Below are 22,899 nucleotides of genomic sequence, written 5' to 3'. Positions count from 1 at the left end.
ATAAAATCATCATCCTCTTGAAACACCAGAGGGGCTTTGTTCATTCTTAGACCCCTCGGGATCATTTGTTGATGTAAATATTGAACCAATGTTGCTGAATGAAGTTCAGATCTTATTAATTTTTTCTGTAAATCATTATATTCTGTTTCAAAGTCCACATGCATAATTTACCTTATTCAATGCCCATGCCCTCTTTTATATGTGGGTCGCACTAAAAGGCAGACTACGTGAACATCGAAGTCGCATCAACACAGCTAACATTGAAGCCCCAATTGTCAAGCATTGTTCTCAATACTCTCATACATTCAATCAATTACAATGGACTGTTTTAGAGCAGGTACAAATCAATTCAAGAGGTGGTGACATCATGAATCACCTCAATTATAGAGAGCAGTGGTGGATTTTCACTCTGGCAACTGAAGCTCCAGCAGGATTAAATGACGATATTGAGTGGTCATCATTACTTTAACTTGAGCTTGGCCGACGTCATTTCCGGCTTCATCCGGATTGGTCTGCAGTCAATTCTGAGGTTCTCTTTAAATAAAGTGCGGGAGAACAATGGCGGATCCTGCTTCTTTAAGCTGTGATCACGCACGAAGCGTCCATAAGATGGGATAAGCTTTCAACAATGTATGCCGATAGCATTGGATGACGTAAGATTTAAGTACCGCTTTTTCTTAAAGTCAAGATTTAAATGTCTAACCTCTATTTTTTGCATTATAGACACCGCTGAAAAAGTAAAACCCCTGAAGAAGTCCACGAAACACGGACGTGTCGGGTTTACATCGGTGTTCTTTAGAAAAGCTGTCACCTCTGCATGCTCAACATACAATGATAAGTGATTGTTTTTCATCTCACTTTTTAACCTTAATCGAAAAATCTCTCCAAAAAAAATATTTCTGCTAAAGCATTGTTTAAAACCAAAGGATTGTTGATACCAGTGATTAAAAACAGAGAAAATCCATGCAGCGTATAACCCCATTCTTATATTGTGGTTAACGCATGAAATATGACTTTATGAGAGCACTCTCTGACAAATATTGAGAGGCTCTTCACATTTATGAGGTATCACAACCTGAAAGCACAGTCATATGTTTGATGTTCCTTTTGATTTAAGTATTCTTATATACATCATCCTTGTACAGTTTTTCAATTAATCGTATGAATAAGAATAGCCACACCCCCTTTCCTGTGTTGTGCCTCAGAAAAAAAACAGGATCCCACCCAATCCCTTTGAAGTTTTGCGGCCTCCAGTGCTGTTAAGTGCGTTTCCTGAATGCAGGCAATATCCGCTTGCAAGCATCTTGAGATGTGTTAATACTTTTTGCCTCTTCGCGGGAGTTCCCAAGCCATTAACATTCCATGACACCAATTTAGGCATTGTATAACCATAAAATATGAGAAATCAGGTAAGGGATGTGAGAAATCTGAGGAAAGGAAGGCCCCCAGCCTGTCCATCCCTCCATTCCGAGATCAAGTGTATATAAATGAGCATAGCCCATTATTGTTCCACAGAGAAAAAGTTGTTCATCGAGCAGTACAAACCACAAAAACTCCCCCCCCCCCCCCCCAAGTAGTTAACCCCCCCCCCTCGACCCTCCCCCCTATTATCCCCTATCTCATCTTTGTCCTTTCCCATAGTCCAGGTCTGGAAAGGTCTATATCCCTGATATTAGGAGATATGAAGATTCGTAGAATGTGTCCGGGGCCACACTCCCGTAAGAACTATCCTCTGTTTGTTGTTTTTTTTTTCTCTTCAGTATCAGAAGCTCCAACCTGTTACCAATGTTCTGCGGTGGCAGAAAGAAGTTTGTAGATTTAACCAGAAATTAAAATTAAAGTTGTATGAAAAACAAAGAAAAATGAAGGAGAGGGCAGTCCATAGGGGGAGGCTCGCCGCCCATGACTCCAGCCCGAGGAAGTCCGGCGGGCCCACTGTACTCCCGATCAGGGCGCAGGAACCTCCCAAACCAAAACTATATGTACCAGGTCGTGTGAATTCAAGGATAAGCCATGGACAATTGGTAAGCTCTAGAGTTAGTAGGGGGCTTCTCTGCCCTATGTGCGAAGGGCCATGTGATACTCAGTCCCTGAAACATCGCCAGCTGTTCCCCCGAGTCTCCCCAGGGTGCCTTGTGAGAGAAGGAAGGTTCCCCCCCCCCCTCCCTGCCGAGAGAAACAAGAGACGACCACTCTGTGCACAGCCAAACCATGTCCCATATAAGAATAGCGGGCTATAGTAAAGTTTTTTTGTGGTTTTTTTTTTTTCAGAAGAAGAGTGAAAAGATGAGTTAGTCCCCCCTACCGTGTCCCCTCACTGGAGAATACCTTGAATTGAAAGGCATGGTGAAAATCACCTTCGTTGGCCACAAAATAAAATAGTTGACTTGTGCATATAGAAACATATAGAAACATAGAAATGACGGCAGAAGAAGACCAAACGGCCCATCCAGTCTGCCCAGCAAGCCCCACACACCCCTTCTCTCATACTTATCTGTTTCTCTTAGCTCTTGGTTCTATTTCCCTTCCACCCCCACCATCAATGCAGAGAGCAGTGATGGAGCTGCATCCAAGTGAAATATCTAGCTTGATTAGTTAGGGGTAGTAGGGGTAGTAACCGCCGCAACAAGCAAGCTACACCCATGCTCATTTGCCCTACCCAGACTGTTAAACAGCCCTTATTGGTTGCTTTTCTTCTCCCCTGCCGCTGAAGCAGGGAGCTATGCTGGACATGCCCGAAGCATCAGTTTTTTCTTCTCCCATGCCGTTGAAGCAGAGAGCCATGCTGGATATGCATCGAAAGTGAAGTATCAGGCACATTTGGTTTGGGGTAGTAACCGCCGTAACAAGCCAGCTACTCCCCGCTTTGTGAGTGTGAACCCTTTTTTCTTCTCCCCTGCTGTTGAAGCAGAGAGCCCTGCTGGATGTGTGTAGTATCAGTTTTTCTTCTCCCCTGCCGTTGAAGCAGAGAACTATGCTGTATATGCATTGAAATTGAAGTATCAGGCTTATTTGGTTTGGGGTAGTAACCGCCGTAACAAGCCAGCTACTCCCCTCTTTGTGAGTGCAAATCCTTTATTCCACATTTTCTCTTGCTGTTGAAGCTAGAACGATGTTGGAGTCACAGTAAGCATGTGTACATTTATTGAATAAGGGTATTGTCTCCAGGCAGTAGCCATCATTCTGGCGAGTCACCCACTCTTCATTGGTGGCCTCTTGACTTTATGGATCCACATTGTTTATCCCTCGCCCCTTTGAAGTCCTTCACAGTTCTGGTCTTCACCACATCCTCCGGAAGGGCATTCCAGGCATCCACCACCCTCTCCGTGAAGAAATACTTCCTGACATTGGTTCTGAATCTTCCTCCCTGGAGCTTCAAATCGTGACCCCTGGTTCTGCTGATTTTTTTCCTACGGAAAAGGTTTGTCGTTGTCTTTGGATCATTAAAACTTTTCAAGTATCTGAAAGTCTGTATCATATCGCCTCTGCTCCTCCTTTCCTCCAGGGTGTACATATTTAGATTCTTCAATCTCTCCTCGTACGTCATCCGATGAAGATCCTCCACCTTCCTGGTCGCCCTTCTCTGTACCGCTTCCATCTTGTCTTTGTCTTTTTGTAGATACGGTCTCCAGAACTGAACACAGTAGTCCAGGTGAGGCCTCACCAAGGACCTGTACAAGGGAATAATCACTTCCCTTTTCTTACTCGATATTCCTCTCTCTATGCAGCCCAGCATTCTTCTGGCTTTTGCTATAGCCTTGTCGCATTGTTTCGCAGACTTCATATCATTAGACACTATCACCCCAAGGTCCCTCTCCTGCTCCGTGCACATCAGCCTTTCCCCCCCCCCCCCCCCCCCCCCCATCGAATACAGTTCATTCGGATTTCCACTCCCCATATGCATGACTTTGCACTTCTTGGCATTGAATCTCAGCTGCCATATCTTCGACCACTCTTCCAGTTTCCTTAGATCCCGTCTCATTCTCTCCACTCCTTCCGGCGTGTCCACTCTGTTGCAGATCTTAGTGTCATCCGCAAAAAGACAAACCTTGCCTTCTATCCCGTCCGCAATGTCGCTCACAAAGATATTGAACAGGACCGGTCCCAACACCGATCCTTGCGGTACACCACTTAAAACCGCTCTCTCTTCAGAGAAGGTTCCATTTACCATCACACATTGTCTTCTGTCCGTCAACCAATTTGCAATCCAGGTCACCACCTCGGCACTCACTCCTAAGCTTCTCGTTTTATTCACCAGTCTCCTGTGCGGAACCGTGTCAAAAGCTTTGCTGAAATCCAAGTATATGATATCGAGCGCTCTTCCTTGATCCAATTCCTTGGTTACCCAGTCAAAAAAGTCAATCAGATTTGTCTGACAGGATCTTCCCCTGGTGAATCCATGTTGCCTCTGGTCCATCAATTCTCCGGACTGTAGATAGTTCACTATTCTCTCTTTCAGCAGTGACTCCATTACTTTTCCCACCACCGAAGTGAGGCTGACCGGTCTGTAGTTGCCAGCCTCCTCCCTGTTCCCACTCTTGTGAAGGGGGACCACTACCGCTCTTCTCCAATCACTCGGCACCACTCCCGTTTCTAGGGATCTATTGAACAGGTCACACAGCGGAGCTGCCAGAACATCTCTGAGCTCCCTCAATATCCTTGGATGAATCCCATCAGGCCCCATGGCTTTGTCCACTTTCAGGTTCTTTAGCTCTTCCCACACATTTTCTACTGTAAAAGGATTTTCATCTATTCCACTTCCCTCCAGTTTCTTGTTGTGTAGAGATGGTCCTTCTCCAGGGTCTTCTTTAGTGAACACAGAGCTGAAGTATTCGTTTAATATTTCTGCCATTTCTTCGTCTCCCTCCACACATTGATCATTACCACCTTTCAATTTCACTATACCACTTTGGACCTTTCTCTTTTCGCTGATGTATCTGAAAAATGTTTTGTCACCATTTTTTATCTCCTTGGCAATCCTCTCTTCCACTTGACTTTTTGCCAACTTGATTAATTTCTTTGTCTCCCTCATAGCATTCATAAATTTTTTCGCTGCAGTTGGCGCATCAAACAGGTGCGTCTGGTCCCCCTGCCAAATTTTCAATCGTGCCGGGAAGAGCAGGGAAAATTTGATTCCTTGGTTGTGGAGGGAGGAACAAATTGGCGCGAAGCCTTTCCTTGCCTCGGAGACCACCGCAGAGAAATCTTGAAAAATGCGGATCGAGTTTCCTTGATATTTTAGGTCCTCCTTAGACCGAGAAGCCCGCCAGATCTCAGTTTTGTGGGCAGAGTTAAGTATTTTAGCGATCACTAAATGGGGTCGGGTGCCGGTGCCTCTCCTCCCCCCAAACCGGTGCACACGCTCCACAATTAGCTTGCCTTGTAAGTGCAGGAGTTCCAGTGTCTCTGGGAGCCATTCTTCCAGGGTAGAACAAAGCGAGCTTTCCTCTACGCTTTCTGGAAACCCCAGAAAGCGGAGATTATCTCGACGGGCTCGGTTTTCAAGGTCGTCTACGGTATCTTGCTTTGAAGGGCCTGGATCTTCTTTGTTGTGTCGGCCATTTTGGTCTCCGCCTGCATCGCATCACCTCCAATAGAGAAATCTGATTTTCGACATGTTCCAGCCAGGGCTGTAAGTCCTGCAAAGATTCTTTAACTTCCCCGAGCTGTGTTATCTGAGTGAGTTTGTCATCCAAAGCCTCCCGGATTGCTTCCTTTATGTCCTCGATCGTTAGAATAGGGTGGGAAGGGTCTCCTTCTCCAGCAGCCGCCATCTTTGGGTCTGAGGCCTTGGTTTTCTCTTTCTCCCTCCTTCCTCCCTTAGATGCCATCGAAGGTGTAAGTTTCTGCATATATGGGGATGATGGACATACGCGCTGGGACTTCGCTCTGGTCTCCACTCAATTTAAGCTATTGTCTGGCTATGATGACACGTGATGGAGGGAGCGGGCCCCGGAGCTGGTGAGAAACACTTCCTCCCAGCTCACCACATCACGTGATCTCCTTCACTGTTAATTTTTTGATCAATGCCCCAGAAAGAGAATAAAACCAGTGGCTTCAAAAAGCATCCCCTGTGTAAAAATTTCACAAACATTACAGATCCTTATGATAGATGTGTCCTATGCCTGAAATCCAGCCATGACCTCTGGGGATATCCCCTTTGCACAACTCCAACCCCTAGAGGATGTAGTTCCTGGCTTGGCCTCATGGAATAGCACTTCAAGTATAAGTCTAGTTCATTTGTATTATTGGAAGCATTGACAATGAGGGACCCAGGAGGTGCATCAACATCAGTAGAGTATTGATCCCCCTTGCCTCCTCCCTCCGAAGGAGAGCATAACGGCATTGTGGAGCTCCAAAGATGTGCATTAGGCAAAAGCCAAGATGCACCAGCATAATTCTCCGTTGATAGACATTTGTGGGGATATTCAGGCAGCAGTCTTGAATCACCAAAAGCGTTTCCATGGGAGGAATATTCATCTTCCGTACATTCCCGATAATTGCATTAGTCTCTGACGGACCATATCTCAGTTACTGCTACACTTCTAGTGTCCCAGAAAAATGTGGGCTCCCCCCCCCCCCCCTTCTTCCCATGCCATATTATTGGCAGTTTTTGAGATGGAGCTGCATAAGAAGATCCGGGAGGTGCTGGATAATAAAATGTAGAGCATCAGTTCACTGGCATTGACCGCATTGGTGTCTGCAGATGGATGTTCAGCCTCTCCTGGAATCCTTTTTGGCACCTGGCAGATGGGCCCCAATTCCAGTTCCTGAAGAGGAATCAACATTGGGAACTGCCACACCAATGTTGATCTCCAGCCCATCGGGAAAGGAAACTTTGCTGAAGTGCAGGAGTTTATTGGAGTCTAGACCCAAACAGACAAATGCTGCTTTCTGGGAGGCCTAGTCTGCTAGCTGATGAGATCAAGGTACACACCCCCAACATACTAGTTGGGATTGGACTTTGCATACTCCTGGGGGTATGGCTATGGATCTGAGGACTTCTTGAATCAGGAGGGGGTCTACTGGTCTCCTCTCAGATCCCTTTCTTCCATAGGAAAGGAGATCATCTCCACCAGAGGAGATCTTTGTTTGTGGAGCAACCCAAAGGTTATGACTGTGCCTTCTATGAAATCCTAAAGGAGGCACAGATGAGAATGTGGGAGAACCGTGGTTCCTGTTAAGATGGCGGATGTAATATGTTGTGTCTAGAAGGCTCCTGGATTCGAAAAGCAACAGCTGCCTCACCAGTTGAAGGTAGTTTAATCTGCTCTCAAGAAGACCAAGAAGTTTAGAGCCCATTCCTTTGTGGTCATGGGGTGGTCCTGCCCTGCAGAGCAGTTCCCTGGCAGGATTTTCCTTCATGGTTGTCCCTGCCTGCAGGTCTTGCTGGAACATGTCAGCAGTGGCACAGGCTTCACTCAGGGTTCTTACTGGATTGCATCAACAGGTTGGGAGGAGAGACAGAGTTCAGTCAGTGGCAGAAAGGTCAAAAGGGATGGGGATCTGATAGGAAGGAGGGGCACCTTATGGGGAGAGCTAGGGGGGGGGGGGAAACCTCATGGGAAATGTAGAGCCTGATGAGGAAGGGAGAGTGAAGGAGGAATTCATGGGGCAGGGAATCTGATGGGAAATGGAGGGGGGTATCTGGGAGAGGAGGGGCAGGGGACCTGATGGGGAAGAGGATAATGGAGTGAGGGTGTTTGGAGGAGGGGAGCCCAGTGGGAAGAGGGAATTTTTGTTATTTCGAAGATTTATATGCCACCTAAATCACAGCCCTAGGCAGCTAACAAAATAAAACATTCATAATAACGCACAAACTACAGTATACATACACATTCATCCCGGAACCGAAATCCAGATATCAGTCCCACAAAAAGTAAGGACCAAGCATATAAATTCCCCTTACTCAGCAAACACTAGCTGAACAAATGGTCTTTAGCATTTACCTAAAGGTCTTTATACATGTATTTTTGATATTTTGCTTTTAACTTAGCTTGGTTTTTAAGCATTTTTTTTAAATAATGCATGTTTTTGTTTTAATGGTGTTTTACAGGGATTGGGGGAGGGGTAGGTTCTGACAGAGAAGAAGGCTTCTGAAGGAGGGAAGAGTACCTGATGAAGGAGGTAGAGAGCTGATGAAGGGGGAATATTTATTTGTTTAAAGTATGTGTGAATTTTTTGGCCTTTAAGGGGTAATTTTCAAAAGGATGTCTGTGCATAAAATTACCGTTTAACATGTAGTGTTCATTTTGAAAACTCACTCATACATGCATAAAATTAGATGCATATACACTGGCACATAGGGTAGTCACGTTCCAAGGATGGGACTTACACACATACGTTTTGATTTTAGTGTATGCGTATAAGTTAACCTGCACAAGGTACAAACTCAATAGAGCAAGTGTTACTTTGGATTAATTGTGCACGTACCAGAGAATTTTCAAGGTTGCTTTGAATTTACTGGTAAACAGTTTTTGTTTCCTTCAGGCTTTTTGGTGTTCCAAATAGATTTTTTGATGCTGATCACAGATATACTTCGAAATTTGTACATCACGTAAGGTTTTTGAGAAACTGCCAATTTTGTGTTACAATATATTTTCTTGCTGGACAGTAGTTTTTATGATTTTTGAAATTCATGTCGTATTTTTGACAGCCATAAGCAACGTAACATGTAACAGAGACTAACATTTTTTAAAATACACCAAGAAACTCTGCCTGATCATGCCAGAACTTGCTCGGGCAAGCCCCAGCTCGGCTGCAAGATTCCAACTTGTTTCCATGACGACGCAGCCTTATATAAGTAGCAGCATTGAGTAGTCTCCTATGCAATATCTGTGTGAATGAGCGAATCGTATCGCTAAAACTGAGTTTAAAGCTTGTGGATTTAATTTCATATACTTTATGAAATGTCGCGCCAATGTCGTAATAGCCATGATATGTTTTGTTACATCTAAGGTGAGTTTACTCTGAAATCACAGAAAAGGAGTATGACTGCACTCATTAAGGCATACAAGTTATACTTCGGGTGCAAAATTGGTGACCAGGATAGAGCATGGGCTCCTCATATATGTTGCGCATCTTGCGCCAGTAGTCTCCGAGCTTGGCTGAAAGGTGTGCGACCATCCAAGCTGTTTGCCATCCCAATGATATGGAGGGAACAGAACGATCATATAACTGACTGTTAGTTCTGCATGACGAAATTGTCAGGATACTCATCAAAGAACAGGAAGTTTATAGAGTACCCTAATCTTGTATTGGTAATGAGACCAGTGCCGCACGACGACAGTCTTCCTGTTCCAAAACCGCCAGAGGTGTGGACACTTGAGGATGAGGAGGTAGGCGATGATGGCCGTCGCAGATGAAGCTGTGGCTGATCCTGACTTTGTGCCATCAAAATCCAGTGATCCTCATTTAATATGTCAGAGCTGAACAATCTGGTCAGAGATTTGGCTTTATCAAAGAGTCAGGTTGCAAGGATGGAATCTTTTGTCATCTGATACGAAAATTTCAGTATTTCGCAGCCGTCATGAAGATTTGATAAAATATTTCAACCAAGTAGACAGTCTGACTTTTTGCTGTGACATCAATGGATTGTTTTGTGCTCTTGGATGTGACCACGACCCAACAGAATGGCGACTGTTTATTGATTCATCACTCTTAAGTTTGAAGGCTGTTTTGCTGCACAACGACAATACCTGTCAGTCATGCCGTTCATATGAAAGAAATGTATGAGAACATGCAGCTACTGCTGAACCACATTGAGTACTCGAGGTACAACTGAAATTTGTGTGGTGATCTCAAGATAGTTGCAATTCTACTGGGTCTGCAGCTTGGTTACACCAAGTATTGTTGCTTCCTTTGTGAGTGGGACAGTCGAGCAAGACATTCGCATTATGTCAGAAAAGTCTGGCCACTCTGCAAGAAGTTGGTTCCAGGGCAGAAGAATGTTGTGCACGACCCATTGGTGGATCCAAGTAAGATATTTCTTCCACCTTTACACATCAAACTTGGGCTGATGAAAACCTTTAAGGCAATGAACAAGCAAAGTAAAGCCTAAGGGCCAAATATTCGTATCTACGCCTGATTTTATAACATGCGCGCGCAGCCGCGTGCATGTTATAAAATCCAGGGTTGGCATGCGCAAGGAGGTGCACACTTGTGCACCTTGCACGCGCCGAACCCTAGGAGAGATCCGATGGCTTTCCCAGTTTCCTCCGCCCCCCACCTTCCCTTCCCCTATTTTACCCGCCCCCAGCCCTACCTAAATCCCCCCCACCTTTATTTTTTTATTTACGCCTGCCTAGGGGCAGGCGTAGGCTGCGAACACCAGCCAAGTGCCAGCGCACGATCCCCTGGCCCAGCAGCAGTGGAGGGACCTCTGTCTACGCCCATGCCCCGGCCCCGGCCCGCCATTTTTTCAAGCCCCGGGACTTATACGCGTCCCGGGGCTTGCGCGTGTTGCCAGGCCTTTGCAAAATAGGCTCAGCACGTGCAGGAGCGGGTTTTCAGGGTTACGCACGTAATCCGTTTAAAATCCGCCCTTTTGATTATTTGTGGCAAATGTTTCCATGCATAAATGACGCCAAGATAAAAGAAGGTGTTTTCGTTGGCCCACAAATCCAAGCTGTGATGAAGAACAGCCACTTTGATGGTCTTCTGCAAAGCACAGAACGTGTTGCGTGGCCAGCCTTCGAGAATGTGGTTTGTAACTTTCCAGACAACTATAAGGCAGCAGACTATGTCGAACAGGTTGAAAATCTGCTTCAGGCATACAAATTGATGAAGTGCAACATGTCATTGAAGATACATTTTCTTCATTCCCACTTGGACTTCTTCCCAGACAGCCTTGGCGCTGTGAGTGACGAACATGGGGAAAGGTTTCATCAAGACATTGTCAAAATGGAGAAACGGTATCAAGGCAAGTGGAACCCCTCCATGCTGGGTGACTATTGTTGGACTCTTATCCACGAAGCGTCGGACAGTGATTACAAACGAAAATCTGCTGCAAAACATTTTTAGTTTTGTTTTCTGGTGCCAACATTGCCATTGTAGCTTATGCCGCTTCAGACACGTAACAATGCTTAATGCATATCGCGCTTTTCTGGCAAACGGTACGTGATGCAGACATAATAAATGCATATTTGTGTTCAGCTTGTTAAAATCTACTTGTTTCACCGAAGGTTGTGGAGGAAACAAAATGTTCCCAAAAATTGTTTACCAGTGAAATCTGCATGTATAAGGTAAGCATGGACTCTACCCCTGTCCTCACAGTTATAAAATTACTCTAACTGTTTGGCTAGGAGGTGTTATGTGGTTTTGATATACATTTAGAGGTTGATTTTAAAAGGAGTGGCCGCACATGTGCGGATGGCGTGCGCAGGGGGAAATTTTCGCAAGATACGCGTGGCAATGTAGTCAGGCCTCCCCCAGTTCCGTACCCCCTGCGTAACCTTCCTCTGTCTTCCCCTCTCCTCCCTGACCCCTAAACTTAACCTAACTATCCCCAAGTTTTTTATTGTGGTACTTATTTCTCTTCTGGAGCAGAAATAATCTTTGCGTGTTGGCCGGCTGCCGGCATGCACTTTCCCCAGGCAGCGTCGTATGGCGCTGTCCTGGCCCGCTCCTTTGGAGAGGCCTGGTACTTCAGCGCGTACCAGGATTTACACGCATGGCCAGACCTGTTGAAAAAATTCACGCATCACGCGCAAGACTAAACTCCAAAATTTACACGCATAGTCCATTTAAATTTTACTTATGTTTTTGCCAGGTATGATAGGTTTTCATTCTGATGTGGTTTATTATTTGTGGTGATTAGGTTTTACTGTTTTTGTAGTGTGTGTATCGCTAGAGATTTCCTGGATTTTATATCTTGTGTTCGATATGAGTTTTCTGTAGTTTTTACACTTAAGGAGTAATTTTCAAAAGGATTTACTTGTTTAAAACTGGGTTTGCGTATTAATGGGCTTTTGAAAATTGCTGTGATAGTATGTAACATTTACATGTGTAACTCCTTTGAAAATTACATCCTTAGTTTCTACAAATCATGGTTTTTAATTATTTTTAAGTTATTTTGTTTTAATTAGGTTATGCAGCTTAATATTTTTGGTGTTCTTGGGTTATTAAATTTTGATTATATGTGCAGAATGTGGAATTCCCATAGCAACTGTGTTGTGTGTGACAGATTTTTGCATGCGCATGTGTGAGATGAGCAGGGAGTTAAGTGACCTGAGATCTGTTTCCAGAAAGGTATTCTCTCATCATTGTTTTAATATCAAAAAGTGTTCCAGTTCAGTATTCTACTTTTCTATTTCATCTATTGTTTAAAAAATAAGTATCTGCATAATTTAGATTTTTTATTGGCACATAATGCCCCAGGGTGTAATTATTTGAAAAGGAAAGTTGAAAATTCAGATTATCATTATTAACGTAGATGCACAGCATTGCATCAGAAATAAAAATTGAGTAGACTAGATGGGTTTTATGGTCCTCCTTTGGCATCATAGTTCATGTTTCTATACTTTCAAATCAAAAGTGCATCTTAATGAGAGTCACTCTTAAGTCTTATGCTGTTAACTTTAATTCCCAGTGAGTAGAAGATCTGAAAAAAGTTGGCTGCTTAAGTAAAAAAACATACTTAAAAAATGAATTTCATGTTTCGTTTGACATAAATAAGGTGCATTTTGAATTTTGTCTTTGGTAGGGGTCTGAGGAAGATGCAGATGGACTTTGTGACACTATTATAGCCATCGCAGAAGTTATCAAACTGACAGATCCATCGTTGCTTTATCTGGAAGTTTCAACTCTTGTCAGTAAATACCCAGACATTAGGTAATGCACTCATTTTTCACCATTGAAAGTTAAATATTTTAAAACATTTATTGTAGTTGCTTAAAATATAGCAAAGTAGTTGTAGAATAGTTTTGTTTTGCTGATTTCTAGTACTGCTGCAGACTTACAGAAGCCCAGATGTACTTTTTGCAGATAGCACAATCCCTTTTGTAACTTGTAAACCTACAGGGATTTTCTGGAGCACTGATTTCAAGTGTTGATGCTGATGATGTGGCTGAAGGAATCCATGATGGTGACAGCCAAACAAAGCCAACACTTGTTGCCCTCTTATTGTTTTCATTTTTATAGCACTACAAGGCATACACAGCATTGTACAAATGCACATCAGAGAGTTCCTGCTTCTTGGAGCTTAGTCAGGATACACAGAGAAGACAAATAAGAGGCTCTGGGGGCTTCATGCCTAGAAAATGGTTAAAGTCAGGAAGGCAATGTGCAGGAAGTATAAAGGATCAAGTTTTAAAAGCAACCGCAGATGTAGTTTTTAGACTGGCTTTGAATTTGCAAAAGAATGTACATGATTAATTCAAGAAAGTTACTTTGCAAGCATGTGTCCTGCAGAGAGAGATGTTTTAACCACTGGATCTGTGATATTTGCTGCCTTCGTGCTCTAAAGGTGCTGTCATCTATCAGTCTAAAAAGTGAGTGGCTCAACTAGTTCTCCTGTATTGCAGGTCTACCAACCTGAATCTTACGATTTGGCTCTCAGGTGTCAAAATTGTCATTTCTCATGCTGAGAATGAATTGGGACGATGTTGAAAGGCCCAGTTTTTATAGTATATACACAGAGAATATGAGCAACTGCATGCCAAGTACAAATCTTCTGATGATAGCATAGAAACAGAACATGGCAAATGATAGACCATACAACCCACCCAGTCTACTCATCCACACATTCTGCTCATCTTTACAATCCCTTCCACTCCCTCAGAGATCCTATATGCCTGTGTCATGCTTTCTTGAATTCAGATATTGTCCTTGACTCTACCATCTCCACAGGGAAAGCTATTCCATGCATCCACCACCCTTTCTGTAAAGAATTTCTCCTTAGATTACTGTCTGCCCCATTTCACCATCATCCCATGACCACTCATTTTAGACCCTACCCCTCCCCATTTATTTCTTGAAAGTCTTTAATTGTCTCTATCATATCTCCTCTTTTTTCTAGGGTATACATGTGTATGTTTTCAAATCTGTCCCTATACGCTTTTTGATGATGACAATTAACCATTTTAGTGGCTACCCTTTGGACCGACACTATTTGTTTTATTTCCTTTTGAAGATGTGGTCTCTAGATTGTACATAGTATTCCAAATGAGATCTCACAAGAGACTTTAAAAGAGACAAATTACCTCTTTTTCTGATGGCTATTCTTCTCATTACACCCAAACATAATACTATCATGATAAAACAAATTACCAAAGAGAAGGGAAGGAGGCACAGATTTAGCCTCCACATTCTCATTTATTTATCTAGAAATGTATATGAAAATAATATGGAAATTCACTTCTGTACAATATTGCAGATATCTAGTTACATTAGAGAAATAACTAGTAGACATGTTTTTCACAGCCTTAGTTTGACCCAGGACATTACTGTTGATAAGAAAATTACTCCTTACCTGCTAATTTTCGTTCCTGTAGTACCAAGGATCAGGCCAGACGGTGGGTTATGTCCCCCGTCCAGCAGATGGAGTCAGACAAGGCTTCAAAGGGTGCTGGCATAAGTACATGTGCACCCTCTGCAGGAGCTCAGTATCGAGAATATCAAAGCCAAAACAAGCTACCAAGGCTGGATCAAGCGTAACAATCATAAAAAACAATAGCCCAAATGAGGCAACTGGCGCCAGGATTGAGAACTTGCAGAACGAACTAGAGAACAGACTCGCAAGTCAACAGAAACTAGAGAAATCGGGCGCAAAACGCCCAACAGGTATAAGAAAACTAGGTGCAGTGGAGATATCGAGCAGGTATGGTAACGAGAGGCAGGCGTCTGGACTGATCCTTGGTAGTACAGGAACGAAAATTAGCAGGTAGGGAGTAATTTTCTTTTCCCTGTATGTACCAGGATCAGTCCAGACGGTGGGATGTATCAAAGCTTCCCTACACTGGGTGGGCCCTTGAAAGCCCTGCTCGAATGATCTTGGCGCCGAAACACCCCGTGGACGATGAGGGTAAATGCAATCGGTAATGGCGGGCAAAGGTATGGAGCGACTTCCAGGTCGCCGCTCTACATATCTCTTGTGAGGAGACGGACTGTACCTCGACCCAGGAAGCAGCCTGAGAGCGAAGGGAATGTGCCTTAATCCCCCATGGAGGCTCCCGACCCGCACCTATGTACGCTGAGACTATAGCTTCCTTGAGCCACCTGGCAATCGTGGTCTTCGAGGCCCGAGAACCCTTCCTCGGTCCCAAGCACAACACGAACAAATGGTCGGAGACTCGCAAATCATTTGTGACCTCCAAATAGCGAATGAGGATCCGCTTGACATCCAAAGAACGCAGATGCCCCGAATCCCCCTCTGGGAAGGAGGGGAGCTCGACCATCTGATTGAGGTGAAAAGATGAGACGACTTTGGGCAGAAAAGAGGGTACTGTGCGTAGCGAAACCCCGGAATCTGTAAACCGGAGATAGGGTTCCCTACAGGAGAGCGCTTGGAGCTCCGAGATGCGGCGTGCGGAACTTATGACCACCAGGAAAACAGTCTTGAGTGTGATGTCCTTAATGGAGGTGTTTCGAAGAGGCTCGAAAGGAGGATCCGCCAGGGACCGGAGAACCAGGTTAAGGCTCCAAGAAGGAAACGGATCCCGAACGGGAGGCCGTAAGTGTTTCACTCCCTTGAGAAAACGGGCGATGTCCGGTTGTCCCAATAGAGATGACTGGTCTGCATACTGGAGAAGCGAGCCCAGGGCAGCGACCTGAACCCGCAGGGAGTTGTAGGCGAGTGTCTTGTCCACTCCGTCCTGGAGGAACACCAGGATCTGAGGAACGGAAGCCCTTGAAGTATGAGTGTCATGCGCTGCGCACCAAGCCTCAAAAACCTTCCAGACCCGCACGTAGGTAACAGAAGTCGAGGTCTTCCGGGCCTTAAGAAACGCCGAAATTACGGCTTGAGGGGTATCCTCTGCGGCGGAGATGACGCCGTTCAAAAGCCAGGCTGCAAGACAGAAGCGTTCTGCCTGGTCAAAAAATACGGGGCCCTGGCGAAGCAAGCGTAGAAGATGGGCCAACCGAACCGGGCCGTCCACCGCCAGGTGGAGCAGATCTGCAAACCAAGGGTACCGTGGCCACTCGGGAGCCACCAAAATGACGGGTCCCCAATGACGCTCTATTCTTCGAAGAACCTTGCCCACCAGAGGCCAGGGGGGAAAAATGTAGAGTAGAACTTGTTCTGGCCAGTGGAGCAGTAGAGCATCTACTCCTTCCGCTCCGTGCTCTCGCCGTCGGCTGAAGAATCGAGGAGCCTTGGCATTGAGGGATGTCGCCATTAGGTCCAGTCGTGTCCCCCAGCGACGCTGAAGGAGAAGCATGGCTTCATCGGAGAGGGACCACTCCCCGGGATCCAGTTGCTGACGACTCAGGTAGTCGGCCTGAATGTTGTCTACGCCCGCGATGTGCGACGCCGCCAGGCGCACTACGTGCTTCTCCGCCCACGACATGAGGCGGGCGGCTTCGAGCGAGACGTACCTGCTTTTCGTGCCTCCTTGGCGATTGATATATGCTACGGTCGTCGCGTTGTCCGAGAGGATCCGCACTGCTCGATTCCAGACCAAGGGCAAGAACTGAATGAGGGCCAGCCACACGGCCCTCGTCTCCAGGCGATTTATCGGCCAGGTCACTTGCTCCTTGGTCCACCGCCCCTGGGCAGAGCTCCGGAGGCATACCGCCCCCAACCGGATAGACTGGCATCGATCGTGACCTCCACCCACTCCGGGGTCTCCAGAGACTCCTTGGGCCAGATGAGGAGGATGCAGCCACCAGCCCAGGCTGTCTTTGGCGATCTCAGGAAGAGGAAGCACCACCTGGTAATCCTGAGACACTGGTTTCCAATGGGAGAGAAGAGCCGCTTGCAGAGGCCGAAGATGCGCAAAAGCCCATGGGACGAGATCGATCGTGGAGGCCATGGAACCCAGGAGCTGTAGATAATCCCACAACGTGGGATCTGGTAACATAGAAAAACGCTGTACTTGTTCCCGGAGGGATTGAGCCCTGTCCGGGTGTAGGAAGACTTTGCCCTGAAGCGTATCGAAATGTGCTCCCAAAACATCCAAGCGCTGCGAGGGGATGAGGGAACTCTTGGCGAAGTTCACCATCCAGCCCAGGTACTGGAGCAGATGGATGACCCTGGAGACCGCCGACTGTCCCTGGGAGAAGGACTTCGCTCGAATGAGCCAGTCGTCCAGGTAGGGGTGGACAAGGATTCCCTCTCGCCTTACAGCGGCCACCACCATAATCTTCGTAAACGTCCGCGGTGCAGTCGCCAGCCCAAAGGGGAGGGCTTGAAACTGGAAGTGTCTGTTCAGGATCTTGAAGCGGAGAAACCTCCGATGGGCCCTGAGGATGGGAATGTGCAGATAGGCTTCTGTCAGGTCGAGAGAGGCAAGGAAATTCCCCTTGGTGTACCGCCGCAAACACGGACAGTAGGGTCTACATGCGGAACCGGGAGACCCATAAAGACTTGTTGACCTCCTTGAGATCCAGGATTGGGCGGAAGGAGCCGTCCTTTTTGGGAACGATGAAATAGATGGAATAATGGCCCAAGCCCACCTCTCCGAAGGGGACTGGCGCGATGGCACCGAGGCTCAGGAGCCTGTCCAAGGTCTGTTGTACCATTCTTCTCTTGAGACTTGATCCGCACGGCAAGAAGATGAACTGGTCTCGCGGGCGGCGGGCAAACTCCAAAGCGTAGCCATTCTTTAAGTTGTCTAGGACCCACTGGTCCGAGGTGATGCAAACCCACTCCTCGTAGAAACGTGAGATCCGTCCCCCGATCTGCGGCATCGAGGAGTGGGGGAGCGTGGCATCATTGGGCGGGCTTGGACAAGCCCCCCTGAGCTGTTCCCTCCCAGGCAGGCCTGCGGCCGCGAAAGGAACCAAGGCCAGGCCTGGGACCTGGAAGACGGAGTCCGAGGCCCCTGCTGTTTGTAATTGCGGTAGCGACGTTGCCCCCGGGAGCGAGGTCTGGAGGAAGTGAAAGTCCTGAAATTTCGCTGACTGTCTTCTGGGAGTTTGTATACCGGATTTTCCCCCAGGGACTTGATGAGCTGGTCGAGATCTTCCCTGAAGAGGAACCTGCCCTTGAAAGGAAGAGAACCCAGACTGGACTTGGAGGAGGGGTCCGCCGACCAGTTGCGGAGCCAAAGGAGACGTCTGGCGGAAACCACGAGACCATGGAACGCACCAGAACGCGGAACAAGTCATACAAGGCATCCGCCCCGTAAGCTATAGCGGATTCCAGCCGGTCTGCCTGTCGTGCCTCTTCATGTGGTAAAGCCTGCGAGATGAGGAGTTGCTGCACCCAGTGGAGGCTAGCCCTCTACGCCAGGGAGCTACAGAAGGCGGCCCGGAGACCTAGAGCTGAGACCTCAAACACCCGCTTGAGGTAAACCTCCAACTTTCTATCCTGCGTGTCCCGCAGGGCCGTGCCACCCTTCACCGATATTGTCGTTCTCTTGGTTACCGCTGTCACCGCCGAGTCTACCTTCAGGACCTTAATCAGGTCCAAAAAATCCTCCGGTAGCGGATATAGTTTCTCTATGGCACGGCCTACCTTAAGTGAAGTCTCTGGAGTATCCCACTCCCTGGTTAGCAATTGCAGAAAAGTGGGATGGGTAGGAAAAGCCCAGGAGAGAGGACGTAGACCGGCAAGGTGGGGGTCCCCTTTCTTGGCGGACGCGGTGACAACCGGGACCGGGGGTGCTGGCGGGTCGGGTGGAGGGTCGAGATCCAACTCCTGAAGGAGTTTTTTCGCGCCCCCCCCCCCCCCAGCGGGGGGGGGGGGAGGGAAAAAAAACCTGGAAGCCCCTTGAGAGGGCCCCGGCCCCACCCCCACTGGGTCCTGGGTCCCCTGGGGAGCCTCTGCGATCCGGGGCGCCTTGGCTAGAGGTGGGTCCGGACGGACCGCCAGGGGAACCTCCAGACGCTGCAAATAAAAAATAAAAGCCCTGTATATAATGTATTTATAATGTATTTATAGTTATACTCCATACTGTACATAGTTCATCACAGTTTACTGTCCGCTTCCTTGCCTTTATCTCCTCTGCAGCCTATGCTATGCCCCCTCGCAATACCCCTGTTCATTGTATTTCCTTTCCTCCTTTTTAGTTCCAATGTAAACCGGCATGATGTTTGCATACTAATGCCGGTATATAAAAACCTTAAATAAATAAAAATAAAATAAAATAAGCATTGTGCATGAGCACAATGAATTCCGGCGAAAAGGGGGGGGGGACCCCGAGGGGGGGGGGCGATGGGTGGCACATCTGGGGACCCCTGGGCCCCTAAATCTCCAATCGGGGCAAGAATCGGGGGTTCCCCGCCATCGGAGTCCTCTCCTCCCTCCCCTGATGGAAGCTGAAGCTGACTGGCAGAAAACAAAATGGCCGCTGTTCCCGCCGATAGCGGCGAAGGGGCCGACCCCCGACATGCTGATCGCGCAGAGGCGTGGGAAGAAAGAGGGTCTAGCTGCCCAGAGGTGCCCTCCCCACCAGGGAGGCACCGGGAACAAATCCCCTCCCGCGATATCCGCGCCCCCGGCTCGCCACAGGCAGAGCAGCGGGACGGCCGCGACATGGCAGCCGGGGGAGGGGGAGGGACAAGCCGCGTGGGAGGCCGACAGAGAGGGAGGTTACCGCGGGAAGCAGGGACAAATCCCAGCGCCTCCCAGAGTGCCCCCTGAAGAGCAGCAGAGGAATGGTCCCTCTCTGCTGCAGCGGCCCCGGGGAATGATAGCGTCTCAGGGCCACGGGACACCTGCGGCAACGGGGGGGAAGAGGCTGGCACCACCAGCGTTCCCCAGCCACCAACCTTCGGAACCTAAAAAGCAAAAAACACAGCCCCAGCAAACTTACCCGGAGACCGGGTAGGAGAGAGAGGGAGGGGAGGGAGAGACTGTAATCAGCAGTCACTCCTCCCACTGAAGCCCTTTTTTTTTTCCCCCAACAAGAAGCTAAAACAACTTTAAGAACAGACTTGATCCAGCCTAAGAAAAGTAAAGAAGAGAACAAAAAAGAAATCCTTCAATAAGGGGAAGCACCAGGTTCCCCTGCTCACCTCTGCTGGAGTCAGAAGTATACTGAGCTCCTGCAGAGGGTGCACATGTACTTATGCCAGCACCATTCGAAGCCTTGTCTGACTCCATCTGCTGGATGGGGGACATAACCCACCGTCTGGACTGATCCTGGTACGTACAGGGACTAGAGAGATGCCTCATATAAAAAATAAAGTTTTGGTCTCAAGTCTTGTGTATGAAACACTGATTACTTAAATTCATTTTTGCTGGGCCCATTAATTAATTAAATTTGATAAGAAATGTTTCCAAAGCCAGCTGTAGGGTGCTTCTTTTCTGACACAGTGCAGCCCTATGTGTTATGGCCCAGTGACATGACTTCTGCTGTACGGGGCCAGAACTATAGTGGCACCATGGTTTATGAGACTGCTGTCAAGCAATAGCGGTCAACTGCCAGAGACACTACCCAATCAGCTGTTTGGCAGCAGCCCTGTTTTGCAAGAGTGACCACAAAATCAGATGTTTGGTATGGGAGAGACTAGATAAGAGCATGGTGCCAGGATATAACCTCTCAAGGGGTAGTGTTAAAGTGGTCCAGCAGTGTCATGAGTAAGTTTTGGGGAGGGGGAGCAGAGGAAACAGATACAAGAGAATGTGCATGTGTGCTAGTACTGCAGCTGTGAGATGTCAGATGGTGCTGCAAGTTAGTGCTGGGGAGGAGAGGGGATTTGAATCAGGATGCACTTCTAGGACAGTGGCTGTGAGCTGTTAAGATGGTTCAGCAGTGTCACTAACTAGTGGTGGGGATGGGGGGAAATGGATTGTGTGGGGTGGGGACTACATGTGAGAGAGTGTGCAATATTTATTTATTTATTTTTAGCCTGAATGGAGCTTCCAGCAGGGCCTAAGCTTCTTCACTGGACCCTCCGAGGGGCCCCACCTCCACTACCATCCTTTTTCTTAACTGAGCCGGAACGGCATCTTACACCAATATGGTCCTGGGCCAAAACGTTTGTTCACTCCAGCCTTATTCTTGTCTGAATAATACTGTGCGCTCTTTTTCTGTTGTACTCTGCAGGGATGACCACATTGCAGCACTGCTGGCAGTGAGAGGGGATGCCACCAGAGATATTAAGCAGACCATCATTGAAACCCTTGACCAAGGTTTAAGCCAACCAAATCCAAACTATGTACCAATTTTTAAGGAGATTCCAGTTCCAACGCTGACTGTGCCAAAACTTCTCAAGTAACTCTGTTGAACCCCAGCTTCCTTACCCATTTTTTTTTTACTTACATTTCATCCTGTGAAATATCTGTGCCAACAGAGAGGACGTGGAGGAGACAACCATAAACATACTTCAAGTCATTATTAGCATATGTATTTTTCTTTCACTGTTATCGTTTGTAATCATCCAGGAGTTCAGTAGTGCGGGCTGCATGAAGAATAACACCTATCTGACAGCCCTGTTTTGCTTTAGCACAGTACTTCTTACTTGTACTGCACTTCTGCATTGTCAGCAGATAAGCACTAAAATAATTGTAGCTGGTATTTGTCAGGAGAAAATAGTTTGTGTGTACACTTTTGACATTAAGGTTTTTGGGGGTTCTGAAATCTAAGTTATGAAATTCCTAATAGTTTAGTGTCTGTTAAATCTACTGATTATCATTCATAGAAATAATTGTTTTAGAGAAATAAGAGAGAACTTTGATATTTGATGTACAGAAAATGTTTTTGTGTGGCAATGGCTTTTTCAACAACTTGACTGTGCATTGTTTAAATAAGTGTGTTTGAAGCACTGCCATTTAAATAAAATGTTATGTGGTGGGAATTGGAGTGGCTGTATGAGTTTTGGGCATCATAGCATTTTTCACCATTAAAAACTGAATTGGGCTTTTGTTGATGCTTAGCTGTGCAAATAGTTTGTCATTCTGTGTGATTTTGGTTGTAAAGGGTTATTTTTTGCCCAATGAAAGGACCTGAAGCTTTAGCTGTCAGTTTTTTACACCCACATTGAATAACTTTGTTTCTTGATCTCAACTAATTAGCATGCTGATGTTTTATATTAAAATGATTTTTTTTAAAGGATACCTTCCTTTACATGCTTTTGAGTGATTTAGTTTGCTTTTTCTACTTCAAAAGGTTTGAGCCACTATTGGCCTATCTGTGGCAGTCGAACTACTTTTCCTCAGTCTGGTTTTAGGATCTGATCCACACTCTTGATGCTTTCAGTTTTGGTACATGATCCAAGCTACTATCCAAAAAAAATTACATAGTTGCAAGAAGTCAAGGATCTGTGAGAAGTTCTCTTGGTCAGCAGATGTTCCTCAGGAGAGAAATACAGAAGATCAGAGTAGATAAGAACCACAAGGTTCAGCCAATCTGCCCATTCCTGATCCAGTACCACAGAGCAATGTACCCTTTAAATTACACACATATGCAGCCATACATAACTCAGATCCTTCTTGTGCAGGGCTGCTATTTCTGCATATTGCAGGTTTTAGAGCGATTTTGATGGTGTTGAGACTGGAGAAGATTTGGGAGTACAATTTATGTAAGAACATAAGAGATTTTCATCTTTTTTTTAAATCAACACTCTGAGAGATATGATTCCACTTACTACAGTTTATGTACACAAATTCACTTACTATAGCTTATGTAGCTATAGTAAGTGGTTTGGCTTTTCATAATATAATACCTATTGCTTTGTCAAGAGGTCTGTGGTGTAGTTTGTCTAATTTTTAGTGTTCCTAACATGTAGCCAGATGGACTCAGGACCAATGAGTTATGTGCTCCCCTGCTAGCAGATGGAGACATAAGAACA

At 46.5% G+C, this 22,899-nt stretch overlaps 1 protein-coding gene across 2 annotated transcripts in view; it reads left to right on the top strand.

Moving 5' to 3' along the window:
* The window catches only part of EXOC3 (exocyst complex component 3), a 270,816-nt gene extending 248,651 nt beyond the window's left edge, over window positions 1-22,165 (top strand). The window contains exons 11-12 of one of the 2 annotated variants that reach the window (XR_003854639.1): window positions 724-2,024; window positions 12,704-12,835. Coding sequence is in view for 1 of the 2 variants with exons in the window: in XM_029589941.1 (XP_029445801.1) it covers window positions 12,704-12,831; window positions 21,156-21,327 (300 nt within the window). In the remaining variant the exon portion in view is untranslated. Of the gene's footprint in view, window positions 1-723; window positions 2,025-12,703; window positions 12,836-21,155 lie in introns of those variants that run through there. The other variant, XM_029589941.1, reaches the window with a different exon arrangement.
* The last annotated feature ends 734 nt before the right edge of the window (window positions 22,166-22,899 follow it).

This window comes from Rhinatrema bivittatum, chromosome 2, assembly GCF_901001135.1.
Source record: "Rhinatrema bivittatum chromosome 2, aRhiBiv1.1, whole genome shotgun sequence".
Taxonomy (NCBI): Eukaryota; Metazoa; Chordata; class Amphibia; order Gymnophiona; family Rhinatrematidae; genus Rhinatrema; species Rhinatrema bivittatum.
Note: the sequence above shows the minus strand (reverse complement) of the source record. Positions and strands in the feature narration are given on the sequence as shown.